Below are 19,960 nucleotides of genomic sequence, written 5' to 3'. Positions count from 1 at the left end.
TGAATATTGGACTGGCCTCATTTATTTATTCTGTCTGTTGATTCAGTTTGAATCTTAATGGGTTTTTCAACTGCGTTGTTTTTCCTCTCAAATAATAAATTGCTCTTTGGTTATAGGTTCTAGTTAGAAGGAAATCTCCACACAGAAATCCTGAAGGTTGAATCTTTCCTAGGAACTGTTTCCATCATGCAAAAGTACAAAACCCTGTGCTAATTTTGGCCAGTTAAAATTAATTGTGATTTAAGGCAGTTTTTTGTTTTTTTTTCCTCTTCTTCTTCTTCTTCTTTTTTTTTTAACTTTAATGATTGTGTTAATTGTAGTAAGAACCTTGAGTTCAAGATAAAGAAAGCCTTTGATCAAGTAGTGTTTATTTATTCAGTTGTTAGTCCTGTTGCAGGATTTGCAAATTTAGGGGAATTCGTGCCATTTTCCAGTTTCCCACTCTAGTCCCATGTCACATGATCACAGTGTGGCTTTCTCCTCTGCTGAGCAAATGGAGAGTTGTCTGACACTTGGTTCAAATGCCTCCATTAAGGGGACTGGATATGCCCCTGGAAGCTGCAGAGACCAGCAAGACACTCTTTCTTTAGGTGGAGCTCCATTTGGGGATTCCCTGGTGCTCACCTGATGTAGACACTTAGCACGGGGTCCACTTTTGAGATTGAATTGTTAAATGCCCCTGAAAAATGGAGGCAGTCAGGAGTTCCAACCAATAGTTTACTTTCATGTTTCCTTGAGTACTTTCTAATCTGTCACAGAAAATGTTTGATTTGTGAAAAATCTTAATGATGGCTTTGCTTGCTAGAAGGAATACTCAGAATCATGATAATATTGGAATAATACAGATCTATTTTCCCTGGGAGAATCCTCCTAGATCTCAAATAATGGAGTTCATGTTGCCAGTATTAAAAAAAAAAAAAAGGCTAACATCCTTCAGCTTTTGTTTTTCAGTATCACAAGCATGTGGATTTAAACTTGTGATTTTATTTCTCTTTCTGCTTTAGTTTAGCAAGGCAGCCAGCAAAGTGGTTTGTTTTGGTTACCATAGACAAGTTCAGTTATCAAGTTGGGGAAGCAGGGCTTAGATCCCATGCCTCTGTGCCTGCCCCAGAACCCCGACTAAATTCTCACCTACCTAGTTAGTGGGTCCTCACCGGGCTGCAGAAATGGAGGTGTCTGGGAGCCACGACATATACCTGCACTGTTTCAAGAGCTGGTCAGTGAGACAGGACCTTCTGAAGAAGGTTGCTGCGTTTGTCACGTGTTCTACGAGCTACAACTGGGCAAGGTCCTGGCGATTAGATGACTGGTTTTGGCAAAAGTAAAGGGAATTATTGATGCGTTTCGTTAAGTGAGTGCTTGACTTGAGCCTGTGCCTTTAGAGTTCAGTACTCCTGACCAGAGCTGACATTTCTGGTATTTGGGGTGGAACCCCTAGGGGAGGTGTGCTTGTCAGCTGGCATGTTCACAGGGGTTCTAGAGCCTCAGTCTAGCAAATGACAGGTTTTTCCCTTTGCTCACATGAGGTCAGTGAAAATGAATGTTCTTCCCAACAAATGAGAGTAGCTTTGTGGAAAACCAAATTAAATGCACTCCTGCTTGAACTTGTTATTTCTTGAACACAGCTGGAGATTTTGTCATGGTTTTAGGCTACCCGAACCTTTCCTTTTAATGAATTTTTTGATTTGTTACTGTAGTGAACCTATTTTAACTATTTTTTCCCATCCCTGAGGTCTGACTTCAGAGGGCTGCATCCCACAAATGTTTACGGAGCGCTGAGTCATCCTGGGCACTGGCTCAGTGTGATTGAGAACAAGATGTGGAGACACATTAGCTTGCTGTACATGACTTAGAGTTTAGCAGGGACCAACGGATAAGTTGGTACATTAGAGGAGAGCGTAGGGAGAGCTGAAAAGATGGAGGAGTTATAAGGCCTGGATTGCAAATGGTAATTGACATAGAGGTTGGAGGAAGTGGAGTGGAGAGAAAAACTGAGCCAAGTGCTGAAGATTTGAAGGAAGGTAGCACTGTGCCTGTAAGGAAAATGGGAGCTGACTGCCATGAGTGTGGAGAGAATAGTAAAAGTGAAGAGTGGGACCCCCCATAAAGGGGCTTTATGGTGAAACAATGGCAGAAGTGGCGCCAGAATACCAGAGTCACCCTTTCACATCTCCCACTGAAAGCTGGGCACTGGAGGGAGCGCCACTTTGTCCTGGAAAGGCCTTTGGGGGAAACAATACCTTCTGGGGACAAAGGAGATAGAGGAGAGATTCCTTAACTAAACTGCTCACTCTGCACCCCACCCTTGATGAATGCTTTACCCTGTGAAAGCAGTAGCACTAGTCATAATAGCTGCTATTTACTGGATTCCTAACTTTGTTCCAGGGACTGGCAAAATGTTTTATATACGTTACTAGCTCGATGCTACGGAGAGGATACAGTGCTCAGAGTCCCTAGGGTCCCAGAGCTGCTGAGTAGCCGCCAGGAGTCAAACCCAGTTTTCTGATGCCAAACACCTCCCTTCTTTCTATTGGTCCAGTTAATTCAAGCAAATAAAGAGTTAAGGATGTTTGGAGGTGTTGGCTGCATAGTAGCACAGGCCCAGAGGAAGGGCAAGGCAGCGAAGGGCTTTGGGTTGTCTGTCCCCCAAATCCTTTGAGCACTTTTATAAAAATAAACTCCGTAGGCTGGGAGAAGGTTAATGTCTAAAGATGCTGACCCTTCAGAGATGCATGCCAAACAAAATGATTTTTGCTAATATAGTCACTAAGTGTATATCCCCAAATCCTCTTGGAAAACCCTCCTACAACAACAGGGAACACGATCCAATCAAGTTTTTCTGCGAAGAAAGGACTGTTCTGAGAGGCATGCTTGTGTTTCTGTAGCTCAGGGTGTTTGTGATTTCCACAGTTCCTGCCCTGCAGGTCCCTCTGATGTTGGTATTATGATTGTGGTTGAATTTTTTTTTGTTTCTGTGACAGGTTGATTTCTAGGGGAAAGGTTAGTTTTCCTAGGTTCTGTGTACTCCCAACCAGGGAAAAAGCAAATAGTGGTATTGTTTGATGAAGTCTTTCTTTGAAGGTTGCTCTGTGTTTGTTTAGCGGAAATCAGCAGGGGAAGAAGGGCTCTCTCTAACATTTTGCTAGAATTTCTCCATAATTCTACAATGATGAAATAAGAACTTGGTTAAAGGACAGACTTGCTTTCAGAAACCCTGGTTCTTGATAGTTGTAGAAGTCTTGAGACTCTTTTAGGTGGTGGAAACTGCAATGTTGGGAGTGATAAATAGGATCCTACTTTGGTCATCCACATATTAGTGACATAATAGAAATAGATTTAAATCTTTTGAGTCTCCTTTAAAATAGAATTGTTGACAGCATGAGAAATTATGCTTCTCAAAGTTTATACATTTGTACAGTATTTATGGATCTCTTCTATCTTTCAGATTTTATGTATTCATCTCATAGCCCTCAATTTGAAAATTAGCTATTAGCAAAGAGTTTTGTCCAGGACATTAAAATTCCAGGGTAAAAGAAGAGTATGCAGTTATTTATAGACTTATTGCTACTAATAACTATGTAAATATGATGCATTTGGTAATTTCAAAAAAATCCCTCTAAGTTATAGATTGTTGGCATTGATAAAATTCACGGGATCTATGTTATTATTTAAGTGGGTAGTGTGATAGTAGAACCTCTTTTAGAATGATAGAATTCTTCTGGAATGCTAGAATGGCTTCATTTTATCCTTGTAGGATTTCTTATACCTTTTGCCGCCTCAAATTTGAGTGTTTAAATGTTACGGTTTGAGCAGAACAAAATTTCAGGGGTGACAGTACCGGTACCTGCTCAGAGTCTTTCTACAGGCCTGTAAGGGCCTAATGGCAAACTAAGGGCAGTTTCACTGAAATAGATCCTGTTGGTCTACAGGGTGGTTGGAGAGTCTGAGGGGGTGGAATTTAAGGGTTAGCAAGGACGGTCTTAGGGGTAGAGAGTATAATAGCAACTGCAGACTAGAAAAGTTAAACTGAGGTCGTCAAAGTAGCTTCAGGTTTAATAAAGCTAATAAGTCAGCCTGGGTGAAATCACAAGATGACTCAGAATCCCCTCCCACCACTCCAGCAACCATGTCCTGTCTTCAGTCATGGGTGCAGTGAGCCTGTTCCAGCCTGGTCTTCTGACTTTCAGTAACCTCATTAGCCTTTTCCCGGAATGTGGCAACTGATCCAGAGACATAAGCTCAAAGAAGCAATTAAAGAACAAACCTTTTCCAAAGCAAGCATGCTCTATTGGGCTTACAGGTTTCATCCTAATTCCACCGGACCCTCCACATCTCCCTGGAGATGAGATGCATAAACATCTGTCATTCTTGCTTTTGCGTCAACATCTCATGAATAGGCAATCAGTTGAGCTTTAGTGCCAACACGTTTTGAATTTATAATGTGATATAGTTAAATTCTGCTTTAACTCTACCTCCTGCCTTGTAGGTTACTGGCTAGGTGTTTATTGATGTAAGACATCTAGAAACAATTTCATCAAGAGAGATTCTGATAGGCGTTGTCAGACATTTGAGCTTCTGTCTCACTTCTGGTAACTATGTGGAAATTTGTCTAACAAAGCAGGATGCACGCGTGCACACACACACACTTATTAAAGTTGAGAGAAATAGCTGTCATAAAAATCACTGTTTTTGAAGGATGAAAATTAGTTGCTGGCTGCACATTCTGAGTGTATAACCTATTCTGATAGAACTTGTGAAAAAATGTGTTCAGAAGAACAGAATTGTAGGAGAAATATCATAGTGGGAAAGGGCATATAACTAAATTGTTGAAAAAATTATTTCCCGAGAAACCCAGGGGCCAGCTCCAATGCTAGGGTGTGATTCTGGGCAAGTCACTTGCTTTTTAGAGGCTTCAGCTTCTCCAGAAGGTTGGAGCAGGTCTAGGAAGAGAGTGGGTCTTCAAAATCCCATAGAATTCTTCTTGTCTGCTAATATAACGAGATTTAATGTCTAAGGAAATATAATAAGAAAAAAATGCATATGTTTGCACTGTTCCCAGAAACTGTTAGTTTGTACAGTAACAAAAGTGTCGGTTGGTTTTTTTTCCTTCTTGCAACAACACTGGGAGCACATGAGGCCCTACCCTCTGGCTTTAGAGCTGAGCATTTATCTAAGGAAGACATGCTGAAAAGACAGGGCAGTCACGGGTAGGAGTTCCTGTTTTTCTTTTGGTCTGCCAAACGGGGAATAAATCCTCCTACCTTGTCTTTTTAGCATGGCTTCCTCTTCTTCTCTCCCCCATTCTTCTATATATTTATTGTCTCTCTTGGAAACTTACATGTGAAGTTCAAACAAGCCAAATGTTTTGGTGAGGCAGAGGGGGCAGGGCGGCAGTGTGGTAGGTGCTGACTTGGGGTCCTCATTTCCTCCTTCACACCAAGCTTCCTGGGAACCTATCTGTTCGTCTTTTGCCAACATCTCTGTCTGGCATTTCAGGTTTTGGTCTAGGGAAATGTTAACAGAATTCACAATTTCAGCTGTCACTCAGGGGCTTTTTTACAAGTAGCATATGGCCCACCCTCTCATTTCACTGTCTCAAAGGTGCTTCATCAAAAAGGAGTTATGCACCTTTCATTACTTTCTGTCCCCGTACTCTGCTTTATTTTTCTTTGCGATTCCTACCACTCACCACCTTAACAACCCACTCTTATTTGTCCACCCCTTGCTAGAATAGGAGTTCCATGAGAACAGGAACTTGGCTTCTTTTGTCCACAAATCTGAATCTCCAGTGTCTACAGCAGTGCCTGGCATATAATAGGCACTCAGTAAATATTGTGGCTAATGGGAGCCTTGTAGAGTTAAGGCTGCAGTTGTTTCTTGAATGAATAGGTGGTACAGATTTTATTCACTATTCACCTTCCTAGGGAATCACACAATAATCAAGCTTTTTACATTATGCAGTTCTTAGTTTTTCAAAGTATGATTTGAATTGTAGAGTATGTTATTATAATAGAAGGCAAGTGTTTTTTTTGGGGGGAGTCAGGTTATTGATGTATAATTTACATACAGTTAAATTTATCCTTTTTAAGTGATGAGTTTTGATAAATGTATATAGTTGTATAATCACTGCCAAAATTATGATAGAGAATATTTCCATCACTCCGTATTCCTTCGCAGGCTGTCCTCTCCCCCACCCATAACCGCGGGCCACCACTGATCTGATTTCTGTCCTCATTCTTTCACCTTTGCAGAATGAACTATAAATGGAGTCATATAGTATGTAGTGTGTGTGTGTGTGTGTGTGTGTGTGTGTCTGGCTTATTTCTCTTAGCTTAAGGCTTTTGAGATTCATCCATTCTGTTGCATATATCAGTAGTTCGTTCCTTTTGTTATTGTCGACTAGTATTCCATTTTCATTTATTTGCTAGTTGATGGACATTTGTGTTGTTTCCAGTTTGGGCTATTCTGTATAGACTTCTACAAACATTCATGCACAGTTGTGTGAACATGTGCTCTCATTCCTTTTGGAATACAGCAGTTCCCCCCCACCCCCCGCCATCTGTGGTTTCATTTTCTGTGATTTCAGTTACCTGTAGTCAACCTGAGTCCAAAAATATTAAATGGAAAATTCCAGAACTCAACAATTCATCAGTTTTAAATTGTATGCCATTCTGAGTAGCATGATGAAATCTCACACCGTCCCACTCAGTCGAGCCCAGGACGTGAATCATCCCTTTGTCAAGTGTATCCATACTTTATATGTTCCACCTGTTAATCACTCAGTAGCCCTCTCATATCAGACTGATTGTTACCATTTTACAGTGCTTGTATTCAAGTAATCCCTAGTTTATTTACTTAATGGGGCCACATTCACATAACTTTTACTACGATATATTGTTACAATTGTTCTACTTTACTATTAGTTACTGTTGTTAAACTCTTACTGTGACTGATTTATAAATTAAGCTTTGTAATAGTTATGTGTGTATAGGAAAAAACATAGTATGTATAGGCTTCAGTGCTATCTGTGGTTTCAGGCATCCACTGGAGGTCTTAGAACATATCCCCAGTGGATAAGGGGACTGTTGTACTTTGGATGGGATGGTTGGGCTGTATTACCAGCCTGTGTGTAACTTTACAAGAAGCTGCCAAACTGTTTAGCAAAGTTACTGTTCCATTTTACATTCCCACGAATAGCGTATGGGAGTGCCACTTGCTTCTCATACTCACTAACACTTTAAAATTTAAAAAATTTTAGAAGTTCTAGTGGGTGTGTAGTGGTATCTCATTGTGGTTTTAATTTGCATTTCTCTGCAACTAATAATGTTGGGCAACTTTGTATATTTTAGAAGGTCATGTTTTAGCAGTCTGCTGTATTCTCTAGATATGACTAACTTTTAATATCAGTGGCATTTGAAGTGAAGATTTCTTTAAACAATGGGCCAAAAGATGAGCATGAAGCTTGGTAAAAAGTAGATTTCATGGCTCCACTGGCCTTGGGAGGGCCTGCTCTGTGCTTAGCTAAACCTGGTGTTTGTGGGAAGCAGATGTAGATTCAATTACATTTTCCCGGATGCCCAGGAGTCACCTGGGAAGCTCACAGTCCTTTGTGGCCCTCAGAAGTGTGTGACGGAAGCCTGCTGAACATACAGTTCCCTCTCTGGGCACTGAATTAGATAATCAATTTCCCTGAATTAGTTAATCAAGATTGAGAAATTGGTTACCACAGACCCAGGAATGCCGCCACCCTTATATTCTAAAACCTTATTTCTCATGTCCACCTCTTAGTTAATTAATTAAGCAAACATTCCCTGAGCGTTTACTATATGCCAGGTACTATTTTTCATCCTGGGGAAAACAGCTAGGAAAGAACAGGAATGGTCCCTGGTCGGCCTCAGAAAGTGGGAGAAATGCTGCAGGGGAAAACAGGCTGCCCTGGGAGCATCTGGGAGGGGCTCTAACGGAGGGGTCAGTGCCGGGGAGGTGATCCCGAAAGGACCCTGAGCAAGTGACGGCTAAGTGGAGACTAAAGGTTGAGGAAGAGTTAGCCAGGCTGACAGTGTTTCAGCTCAGGGGACACACTGGGAAGTTCCAGTGACAGGAGCGAGTGTGGCCCATTCAGAGCCCGTAAGTAGTTGTCTGGGGCATCAGGAGGTGGGGAGTAGTGAGAGAGGAAGCTGCAGGCCTCAGGGACACCAGGTAAACTGCTGAGGATTAGACTTTATCCTCAGGGTGACGGGGAGCTGGCAGAGGGTTTTAAATGGGGCAGTGGCATATTTAGATATTTGGTTTTAGTCAAATAACTCTGGTTGCTCTGTGATAAATGGATGAGGCGGGGGCAAGACTGGAGGCAGGGAGACCAGTGAAGTGATCGTTGTGAGATGAGTATGGCCTGTTGATTGGCAATGACTGTGGAGTGGGACCCTTTCCAGCTAGTAACTGGAAATGTGCAGAAGGGCAAAAGTGAGAGTGCTACCAGCTTTGCAACATTGAGAAATCTAGTACGTAGTACTGCCTTCGTTTTTGTTTGGGTTGGTTTGTTCACTTCCTTGGAAAAATGATGTAGAAATGTCCCTTTGGCTTCAGTTACCTGTGCAGAGGGGTTTGGGCTTTGCCAAACCCTCCTCTCTGGACGGAATTGCTCCTCCCAATGACCATTGTGTTTTGAGGTGGGAGGAAGGAATTCTGTAGGCAGCCAGGGCCATGCCAAGGTGAGTGGGGGAGTGGGGCAAGAAGCCATTGTGTTTGCACCTAGCAAAGCCAGAGCACAACCTTTTCCTGCTGCTCTGGGCTACTTCTAGGTCACCTTGTCTGCCTGTCTCCTGGAGGGTCCCTGGGGTCAGAACCTGTATCGGGAGACCCAGAAACTCTAATTTTAGGAAAATACTCTCCTTCAAAACTCCTCCTGGCCTTCTCTTTTCACGAATCTTCTATACAGGTGTGTCTTCCCTTCTTCTGAGATTCTCCAGTCAGGTTTAGGGGAGGTAATTCTATGTTCTGGTTTGGCCCTGGGGACTCCATCCAACGGTAGGCTGTTCATATTTTGTCCTTTCTACTTTGCCTTTTCTACCTTTCCAGACACCTACGATGGATTTACTAGAAATAATGGAATAGAAAAGAATGTTTGCACAGCATATAACCATTTCTGTGCCGATAGAACAGAGAAAGATAAGGTAGGAGAAAGGAACTAATTTCTTTGGCACCTATAATGTGCCATATACTGTGTTGAGAACTTATTTATGTTACCTCATTTAATCTTTAGAACATTATGCAAGGTAGATATTGTCGTCCCCATTTTCTAGTGAGGAAATCGACGCACAGGGAGCATAAAGCCGTGGCCAAGGGCACATAGGTGGGAAGCTGGGGTTGATTCACGTCTGGGCCCTTTCTGTTCATTTTCCTTTTTAAATCAACAAACTGTGTTCCAACCTCCTCATTGTTACCTTGGGAATCTGAAAAGATCCATGTAACTTCTAAATCAACTAAGTGATTCGTGGAGAGCAGCTTTTGCCTGAGAAAAACCTAGCTAATTATTTATTTCACTGCTTCTGGAACGCAAGTCCTGGCCTACACAATTTGGGTTTACAAACATTCATGGCATTCTGGCTGTCAGTGTTCAGAGGCCAGTTATCGTTAGACAGTGAATTGCAAACTGACTCAGTGTGGGTTTAACTCTTCCTCTTTTTGGAGTGAGAACCTTTGAGGGGGTCTGTGTTAGGAAAGGGAGTCGTCTTGGTTTTTCTCAAAGTGACTGAATGAATGTGGTGGACACAGGACTATGTGCTTCTGATACGGCTCTATCACTTAGCATAGAGCGCAGATTTGCAACCAGGCAGATTTAGAGTCAGGGAAACTCTTTCTAGAGATTTGCTAAGCAAATGGTATCTATACTGGGGGTGACAAAAAAATGTATACACATGACTTATATTCATCTTTTGTTATCGGTATATATTGAGTCTTACAACTTGAATACACTTTCTTTCCTTTCTTAAAATGTGTATATATTTGTTTGGCACCGTCTGTATATATATATGTCGTAAGGCTTGAATATTTCAGAGGAATTCCTGATTTGTTGGATTGTCAATGAATTAATTTGAATACATACTGAATGGGGTATTCCTTCTTCTCAGATACAGCAAATTCCCTCCGCTCTCTTTTCTTCTTTAGAAGTTTTTAATCCAGGTCACTGTGGGGTGGGGAACAAAAGAGTAAAGTCCTACCAGAGGTTGACCTTTGCATTGAGATCCGGTTTGGACTCAGGGATTTTTAGTCTGCTACTTGGTTTTGTATCCACAAGTGGTCACTACATACTGAGCTCCGTCCACTGTCTGTTCCTCACGCCTAACCTCCCGCTTCCACCTCTACTCCACTAGAGGCCACGATGATTAACTGAGCCATTTTGGGTGGAAAGCTGGTTTCAGCAGGGCCTAGATTTAACCTGTGTATCCCTCCCTGCCTTTTCCACTTCTCATTTGTCTGCCTTTTGCCCAACTTTAACTTTAGTACGACTACTTGGGAATATTCCAGCACTAAATTAATACAGCTGTTGAGTGGACAGTTGGGACACACAGAAATGTTGTGTCCCCTGTTCACAAGAACCTCCCCTTCTCCGAGCATGGCAAAACAACCCTCCAAGGAGGCACCTGTGACACCTGACAAGGAGCAGCCGGCCCCGTGTGCAGGTGCAGATGGAACAAGGCCAGAGTGTGCAGATGTCTAGACCGTGGGAGCTTGTCACTTTTACAGGCGGTGCTCTCCGCTGGCCTTAGCCGACTTGTTTCTCCACGGGATGTTGTTTTCTTTCCACAGATACACAGCACTGGGGTTGTCCTCATCACCTGGGAGCCAGGTGTCAGTAGTATTTCCTTGGTGTTTATTCATCATCTAAGACACACTGTGGCTTTCCAGATTGGGACACTGCTTTATCCGTGGTGCCATTTGTCATTTGAATGATTCAAATGTTGGCCAGATGAAAATGTAGTCTGCAGAGAATTTCAAGGAATAGCATAAATTACTTCAGTTTCGAGGGAAAATTTATAAATATTGCTGACGTTTTATGTGAGGGAGGCAGGTCTCTGGGCTTCCAGTATGCCATTTCCAACCTCACAGTTTTGACCACCTAAGGTTGTTCACATAAATCTGTTTTCACAGGTGTATGTTTCATTCCCAAATGATGACACCAAATGGCGCTAAAATGATTAGAATTATAACAACTAGCTCCCAGGTTGCTGCCAAAAAATCCCCAGCATCCCTGTTTACTGGAGAACCCTGGGGCTGGAAGTCGGGGACTCATGACCTATTGAGAAGCAGTCATGACGCAGACTTGGATGTTTGAGGTCTCAGGTGAGGGGGCTGGAGTAACAGCCCTCACTGTCGTGTGGCTTTGCAGCAGTAACTGACAGCGCTCTTCCTTCCTGCTTTATCTTGCAGTTAATGACCAGCCACAGCATTCCTGCTGTGCGCTCCGGCCACTGTCTCCACGGGCTCCGAGCCACGCTCAGGTTGCTGTGGGTGCCAGCCGAGGTAACATGGCTTGTTGGCCTCAGCTGAGATTGCTGCTGTGGAAGAACTTCACTTTCAGAAGAAGACAAACAGTAAGCTTGGGCTTCTCCGGGTGGTTCTCCCATGCTTTTCTTCATGGGTTTGAGTTGGGGATTGGAGGAGGGAGGAAAGGGAGTCTTCTTGGTTTCTCTCAAAGTGATTGAGTGAATGTGGCCCTGGTGGACACAGGACTACATGGTCCTCACGTGGCTCTATCAGTTCTCCTAGAGCGCAGATTTGCAACCAGGCAAAAACGTTAGCTTTGGTTTGCGCTAGTGCCCAGGCATGAGTTCTGAGCTCTGGAACCTGGCACAGCATTGCCTCTGACCATTCCATCCTTTCCCTTTCCTGCAGCTTGGGGGCTCTCCAAGAGCACCTCACGGACCCCCGTATTCCTGGGGGTGGGTGGGAATGAAATGAGAACGGCCCAGCTTTTAGAGATCAGAGACTGAATCTTTTAGTGTCATTGTGAACTCTCTCAGCTTTGACTGCAAGTCTGGAGAAATATAAACCAAAGAACTGGTTCATTCACATCCCTGATGGGGCAGCAATTCTTCGAGTAATCCTGAGAAGATTATCTTCAGCGTGCAGGTGAATGGTATTTTTCCACAGAGGGAGGGGAAGGCCATAGGCACGGTCCAGTTGCTTTTCTATATCTGAACACCCCTAGGGACCCCATCTAGTCTTCTGGGTTTAGCTGCACCTCCCTGTAGTTGGCTTCTAAATCTCTGTTCCTTGCCCTGCCTTTTTTCCTGAAGTCCCAGCCTACATCCCCACTTGGCTATCTTAATGATGCCTAACGTTCCTGTAACCAAAATTATCGTCTTTCTTAGACTCAAAAGAACTGTGTGGGACCTTGGAGATAACTTAGTGTTGCTCAAACTAGAATAACGCTTGGACCTTCTTTAAAAGAATAAAAATGTCAAGGTCCCTTTGTGTTCACTAAATTGCTTTTTATTATGATGTTGCTTAAATATGTACATATGTGAAACTAGATACAAACCTCTTATTGTATGTGCCGTTATACAATCATATGACACATACATACTTACAAATTAAACGCAAACAAAATTGCAAAACCGATACAATGTAAATCAGCATCCTTAATTAGTAAGACAGCTGACGTTGTTTAGCTGAAACCAAATTACAAGCAGTAACGTCATACGGTAGGGAATGGTGTGGTGCCAATCCTTTTGAGTTTAGACACTCTGTATTACTAAGTTCTAAGGATTCAACTCTCCAACCATGTTTCTAATGACCTTCATTTGATGTCATTTGGCTTTCATTTGGTCCAGTCTCATCATTCATAAATGGTGCATGCATCTGTTCATTTCTCGTCAGCCACCAATTATACTGGTGCCAACACAATCACAAACACAAATATAACGGTCGGCTTTGAAGTCTTGTGCCAGAACTTGGTTATAAAGTAGACATTCAGAAAATCGAGGTATGTTTATTCGAATTCGTTTAGATAAACATTGAAATGAAAACACAAAATGTTTAAAATTATCACAGGGACCTCATATATAATCCATCAAGAACACACGCACACGCACAGATTCTAGTTTGAGAAACACATTTTGTTTAGTCCTTCATGTTATAAGAGGGGACCTGAATCCCAAGGTCACTACTGAGAGAGTAGGGACTAGACTCTACGTATCCTATGTGTTTAACAATAATAATAACAATGGTAAAGTATAAAACCTAATGTATAAGAAAAGCAAACACTTAGAATGAGCTTCCATGTGCTGTGCTAGGTGCTAAGTGGAGCGCTGTTAACTGGATTAATCTTTTTATGACCCTACAAAGTACTGTGATTTCCTTGTTATACCTGGGTAAGCGCAGAGAGAGGTTAAGTAATTTGTCTGAGGTCCACAGAAGCACATGTAGTATTCAAATCCAGATCATCTAAACTACTCTAAACGACTATGTCAAATTGCTTTTCAGTGTTATCATTTTTCTATCATCAGTTTCAAGATCTTACAGTTTCTGACTTCTTTGCGTTTCTCCCTGCCTTCTACGGCTCTTACCAGATTCTGGTGTTCTCAAGTCCTCTACGTTCATCTCTCATCCTCATTTCTTAGCTGCTGTGTGGTCCAGATCTCCTGCCTTGTCTTTTCCTGGTGACAGCAACCCACATGATGGGACACCGCCTCTGCTGTGGTGTGTCCATTAGCCAGTAAGGAGGGGAAAGAATCATACCATTTTAGGAGGTCTCAAGGGTGGTGCAGTCCAAGCCTTTCATGTTACAGACAAGAATACTGCAGTACAAAGCAGGGAAAGGTTTTCCCCAAGGTCTACCATGGCATCGGGAGCATCGGGTCCTGAACCAGGATGTGGAGTTGGGCCATCCAGACTGAGCCAGTCTCCACTGGTCTTGAGCTTGTTGCTTCTTGCTCAGTTTAGCTTATGGGTTTTAAAAGAGTTAAGATTAGCGAGATAGGCAGGTTTACTCAAAGGCAATTTGTAGTCTTGTGGCCAAGTTCCTGTTGAAGGAGGAAGTAGGGCTACAGCATCCTTACACAACGGGCTTTTTTAGACGATATACCACTGCCTGCTAGCTTGTCCCTGTTACCTCCCCTTCTAATGTCTAAAGGAAACGTATTTTGCTGAACCAGAAAGAAAGGTGGTTTATTTCAGGTCGCAGAGGCTTAAGAGTATCAAAGCTGGTAAGATCTAGCCTGCTTCTTATACAGTTTACAGACTGAGGTTTGGGGTAGGGGGTAGGGGTTCAGAGTGGGTCGGTCATAGAAGTGGCACCAGAACCAATTTCCTGGTGGCCCTGCAGGCACAGACCCTTTTTAGCAGGCTTTGCTTTATCTGCACTAAAGGTGTAATGTCCCTGGATCTTAGGTTCTGACTGGTAGTTATTTCCCAATCTACCTGGCTTGGATTTCTAGATTATATTATTTAACACTGGAGCCTGTTAAGGGTTTTGGTTCCACTTTGTTAGCTCACATAGTCAGAACTAGTCCTGACCATTAGGCAGGGAAGAAGTTAGCAGCTCCATGATAGTTCTTGCCCACAATGTATGGAGAATCATTGCTTTTTCCCTTCTTCTGAGATCCTGGAGTGTACATGCTTGGTCCCACGGCCTCGCACCTGGGATGAGTGTTTGCCGAGTGAGAGGTAAATGTGTTAAGTGGGACGTCCGTGTGCAGGTCTCAAGGAGGCTCCCCTGTTCTAGGGCTTTCTGTGCTGCTGCCAGGAAGACTAGCAAGAATAAGTAAAGGCTGGGAGCTGAACAGTGCGCCCAGGGCAACCCTGTTGAAAGCGGCTGTTTGCCTTTTCTCTGTGTCCTTGTTTGCTGATGAATCCTGGGGGCCTGTCTGGTGCCCCCCTGGTGCAGACTGATGGGGACCATCCGCCAGGGTTAGCTTTCCGTGGTTCTTGTTGGGCAAAGAATACATTGAAATTGAGTTGCGAAAGTTGGGTGCAAAGCTCAGTTTGGGTCCAAAGTAACAGTCAACTTGTGTGGGTGGCAGTCATTCAGCACAAACAGGGCTTGGGACAGGAAGGGCGAGGAGCTTCAGCGTTTTCAGGATCCTCGTCTGGTTTTAGACTGAGCCGGAGGCCAAGGTCCCCATGGAACAGATGGGACAGAGTACAGCCATATGGCCTCTTTTTTGCCTTTCCGGTTAAAATATTTTCTCAGATCTGACTAGCCATGTGGCTGAGAAAATAGATAATTTTATTTTTTGCATAAATTAGCGTATCAGTATTTTGGGATTGTTTAATGACAGGGAATATATAAATAAATATTTATCAGATAAATAAAAGTTAAAAGTGTTTAGGAGCCATTAGAGAATTTTACAGAGTGATGGAAACTTCCGTATCCTCTACCTACTTCCAGTTTCACCTGACACATTTCTTCACTGTCCTGGCAATGATGGTTCAAATCCAGTTAATAATTCTGGTTGTTATCTAATTCTAATTCAATTCTAATTCCAGCTTGGCCACTATATGCAATTGGGTTTAGAGAAACTCATTTCTCCTAGGGTTTAGTTTCCCCTTCTATGGAATCAAGAATATTAGCACTTATAGTCATTTATTGTTTCTTTGGGCAGATATTTATTGAGCATCTACTACATATGGGACAGTAAGCAGGGTATATAGTAGTGAACCAGGCAGACATTACCCCTTGTAAGGCCCTTATAGACATTACCCAGGCAGACATTACCCCGGCCCTTATAGAACTTACAGTGTAGTGAGGGGAGCAGATATGAAGCAGATATTACCACAGAGGTAAAAATACAACAGCAAACTGTGATAAATTATGAAAAAAAACAAATAGTGGTACTGTGTTAGATACTACTAGGCTGTGGATAGGGACTTAGTTTAGACTGGAAGGTCATGACATTGAAGGGAGAGCCCTGAAGTCCCAGCAGCAGTTAGCCAGGGGAGTGTCAGAAGCCCAGCGGTCAGGGGCACTGTATTCCAGGCATAGATACAGCATGAAGGCCATGGGGCCTAATGCATGTTCCTGAATCAAAGAACAGAAAAGCCAGTGGCTCTGGTGGAGCAAATGAAGCCTGGTTGAGAATGAGCTGGGAATCGGCAGGGCCAGATCACACAGGGCTTTGCAGCTGGGGAAGGGCGGTGGAATTTTATTTCATTCATTCATTCATTCATTCATTCATGCAATCATTCATTCATTCGTTTGTCTTTTTTTATATGCTAACCATTTTCTTTTCTCTTCTATATACAAGTTATTGGAAGTTAACTTTACAATTTCGTCTTTTTCTTTTTTTTAAATTAGCTTCAGGTGTACAAAACAACATAATGATTATACATTTAAACCCCTCACAAAATGATAACCCCAACAAGTCTCCTACCCATCTAACATGGTACATGGGTATTCCAATACTACTAACTATTGAATTTCATTGTATGTACAAAAGGAGTCCCTGAGGTAGACGGGCCATGATCACCAGGGTCAGATTGTGTGTGGTCCTTGTCACTGAGGGGACTTGAGTGACGGTAGCCCAAGGAGACAATTGTAGTTATTTTATATAAACTTATATACCATTTGATGCTCTGTTTCCTTCTTTCCTTTAACGTTATTTGGTGTGTATGTTCCCATATTTCCAAATAATCTTCATATTTATAATAGTGATTCTAGGTGTGTAGGCTGTGTTTCGTAGTTTTGAAAGTACTTTTTTATCCATTATGTTGATTTTCATAGCAGTTCTGAGAGGTATGCATTGCAGTTCCTGCTTCACAGGTGAAGAAAGAATTGTAGGTTAGTGCGGTAGTTAGAGCAAGGGCTGGATCTTTTGGCCCCAAATCTCCCACGGGATGATTTCATTGACATTCCTGGTAGCTTTATAGTAATCCAGCAGCTCAGTTTTTATTTTACAAGTTTATATTCTACTGCCAACATTTAGATTGTTTCCAGTGTTTGTGTTATAAATAATTATAAAGATTTTATATATCTAGCCTTTTCTTATTTTTGTTATTACTTCCTTAAGCCAAAATCTCGGGAGTAGGATTATTAGGTCAAAGGGAAATAGCCCTTGAAGTCTATGGCCAGATGTCCTTCCGAAGGATCAAACCAATGAACAAAACTACCATCAGTGCACGAGGCTGTATAGTTCTGGGAGGGCAGGCCTGGTTTTAAAAGTTGTGTTTTCTTCTAGCATTTCTCTGATTTGATTCTGAAGATTTTTACTTTAATTTGCGCAGACCTAACTGAAGTATATGGTATCAGGAATGGGTCTCAAATTAATTTTTCTTTGCATTGATATCATGTCATCCCAGTGGCTTTTATTAAACAGTTATTCGTTTTCTAGTTATTTCTGGAGCATTTAACAAAATCTTATCTTGTGTAGGGAGCTATTTTGGGATTATGGATTTGGCCATTTGATAAGTATTTTTTATTTTCTTGCTGCTATAGTCCAGAGCGTGCTGTTCCCTTTGAACATTCTGAGATGGGGGGGGGGAACTCACTGTCCCCACTTTTTTGTTCTTTTTTTGCCTCTCAGAATATTCTTTGATAGTTTCATCTATTTCTTTGCCCATTGAATCTTATTAGCTTATCAAGTTCTACAAAGTATCCTAGCTCTATTTTAACGCCCCAGGGACATTTGGTAAGGAATGGAGGCTTTTTTGGTTGTCACTGTCCTGGGGGTGGGGGTTAGTCGGTGCTGCTGGTATCTAGTGGGTAGAGCCCAGGAATGTGGTAAACATTCTACAGTCCGTAGGAGGGGTCCCCCACAACCGTTTTCTGCCCAGAATGTCAATAGTGCTACTATTGAAAAACCTATCTCTAGAGGTATTGAAAGGTTAAAAATAATTGAGACAACCGCAATTACTTTTGCACCAACCTAATACTTACTCAGATTATCCGCACGTTATAGCTGAGGAATAATGAGAAGGAAGGTACAAAGGGATGCTTTGCTGCTCCCCACAGCAACTCATTGTAGCAATTCAGTTAAACATCAGAATTATTATTTTAATACCCAATGCTGAAAGAAGGTGCCTGATTTTGGTGAAACACCTTTGAAAACAGTGTTTCTCTATATTAAGAGCAAAAATTAATATAAGACCCGGTCTTATTTTACTATAATATAATGTAATGTAATATAATATAATATAATACCCGGTCTTATATTAATTCTTGCTCCAAAAGACGCATTAGAGCTGATTGTCCAGCTAGGGATTATTTTCAGGGTACCATGTTTCCCCGAAAATAAGACCGAGTCTCATATCAATTTTTGCTCCAAAAGATGCATTAGGGTATATTTTCAGGGGATGTCTTATTTTTTTAATGTACAACAATCTACACTTTATTCAAATACAGTCATGTCATCTTCTTCTGGAACATCGTCATAACATACTAAATGTGTCCGTCTGGCTGACGATCTTAACTGGGGCTTATTTTTTGGGGTAGGTCGTTTTTCGGGGAAACGTGGTAGGAAAAGCAATACCTAGAACATCCCCCTGAGTTTGGAAGGTAAATTTTGTGTTCAGTGACAGAAATAATTTTAGAGGTCAACGTAAAAGGGCACGGGTTAAATTTTGTCTATCATGATCTCTGGTGTGGAGCTGTGTGAGCTTTGGAGACAGTCTCTTCATTTATTCATACATGTTAGGGACTCGGCTCAGCAAGGGCTTTGAAAGATCCAGAATCTAGATACTCTGGGGACAGGGCAGGGGACATAAGGAGGTTGCTGTGCTTAATGGCTAAGAGCAGGGACCCTTGAATGGGACTGGCTTTGAATCCTGGCTCTGCCATTTACCAACTGTATAACCTTGAGCAATTTATTAACTCTTTGAACCTTGGTTTGTCATCCGTTAACTGAGTATAATGATAGCACTAATAGTATTTGGAGATTAAATGAGTTAATATATGCAAAGCGCATGGAACAGTGGTGCGTAGTAAAACCTATTGAAGTGTTAACCCCATTATTTTCAGTGTTTTTCTTAGCTCTTTCCCTGATCTGCTTTACGCACACTGGTTTCAGAAGTCGTAAACGACTAGTAAGATTTTCTTTGTGCCCTTTAATATCAGTGCCATGAGCAAGACCCATTAGTTTTTTTTTTTTCAATCAACGAACATATTTTGAGCATCTGCTGCCCTAAAGGGTCCTAAATGTGGGGGCTGCAGAGATGTCCAGGAACATAGGCTTGATTTATTGGGTCAGATCAGCGCTCAGCAGGGCGGGTGAGTGATAGAATTGGTCGTCTTAAAAGATTTATGTGCCAAACATGGCTCGGTGAGAGGCAGCACGATGGATGCAAAAGTGCACATTTAGGGGTCAGTAGATCTGGGTTCCAATGCTGATGGGCTCCCTTCCCAGGCCATGGCTCATAACCTGTTTGAACCTTAGTTTCTTTACTTCTAAAATGGTAATGGTACAAGCTACCTACCTCACAGGGTTATTGTGAGGATGGAATATTAGAGATGAGATGTGTGAAAAGCTCTGGTCCGTAGTAGGGCCCCAGTATTAGCTGTAACTATAATAAATCTATAGGCCATGAATTCACTTTACCTGTACGGAGCCTGTTGCTGGTGTTTGACCATGGCCTTTCTAGTGGAATCATTTCCCACCGGTGCCACTTGCTGTGTCAAATAGAATTTCATGTGGCCTCTGAGCTGCGAATCTCAACTGTGCTGCTGACTAGCTCTAGGGTTACCCTTCCTTGACCTAATTTAGCCTTGCCACCTATAAAATGGAGACAACAATGGTTCCTACATCACAGGTTTTTCTAAGGGTTAAATGAAATAATCCATATATAAAGTGCCAGCTACATAGTGGACTTTAAATAAATGGTAGCTACTATTTATCCTAAAAGTATAAATGGTAGTTTCAGAGCTTCGAGGTTGATGACTATTTATCTTACTCATACTCTTCATTTAATTTTTTCCCCAAGTTTATTATTTTTCTCTGAATTCATACAGTTATGTCATTTTTAA

General features: G+C 42.1%; 1 protein-coding gene across 3 annotated transcripts in view; it reads left to right on the top strand.

The window, feature by feature from the left end:
- The window catches only part of ABCA1 (ATP binding cassette subfamily A member 1), a 122,258-nt gene that overhangs the window by 8,088 nt on the left and 94,210 nt on the right, over nt 1–19,960 (top strand). For 2 of the 3 annotated variants that reach the window (XM_033122557.1, XM_033122555.1), the window contains exon 2: nt 11,431–11,594. In XM_033122557.1, coding sequence (XP_032978448.1) covers nt 11,529–11,594 — 66 coding nt within the window. In that variant the 5' untranslated portion in view covers nt 11,431–11,528. Of the gene's footprint in view, nt 1–8,689; nt 8,712–11,430; nt 11,595–19,960 lie in introns of those variants that run through there. The other variant, XM_033122556.1, reaches the window with a different exon arrangement.

This window comes from Rhinolophus ferrumequinum, chromosome 12, assembly GCF_004115265.2.
Source record: "Rhinolophus ferrumequinum isolate MPI-CBG mRhiFer1 chromosome 12, mRhiFer1_v1.p, whole genome shotgun sequence".
Lineage (NCBI taxonomy): Eukaryota > Metazoa > Chordata > Mammalia > Chiroptera > Rhinolophidae > Rhinolophus > Rhinolophus ferrumequinum.
The sequence above is the reverse complement of the archived record's forward strand: the minus strand, read 5'-3'. Positions and strand labels throughout refer to the sequence as shown.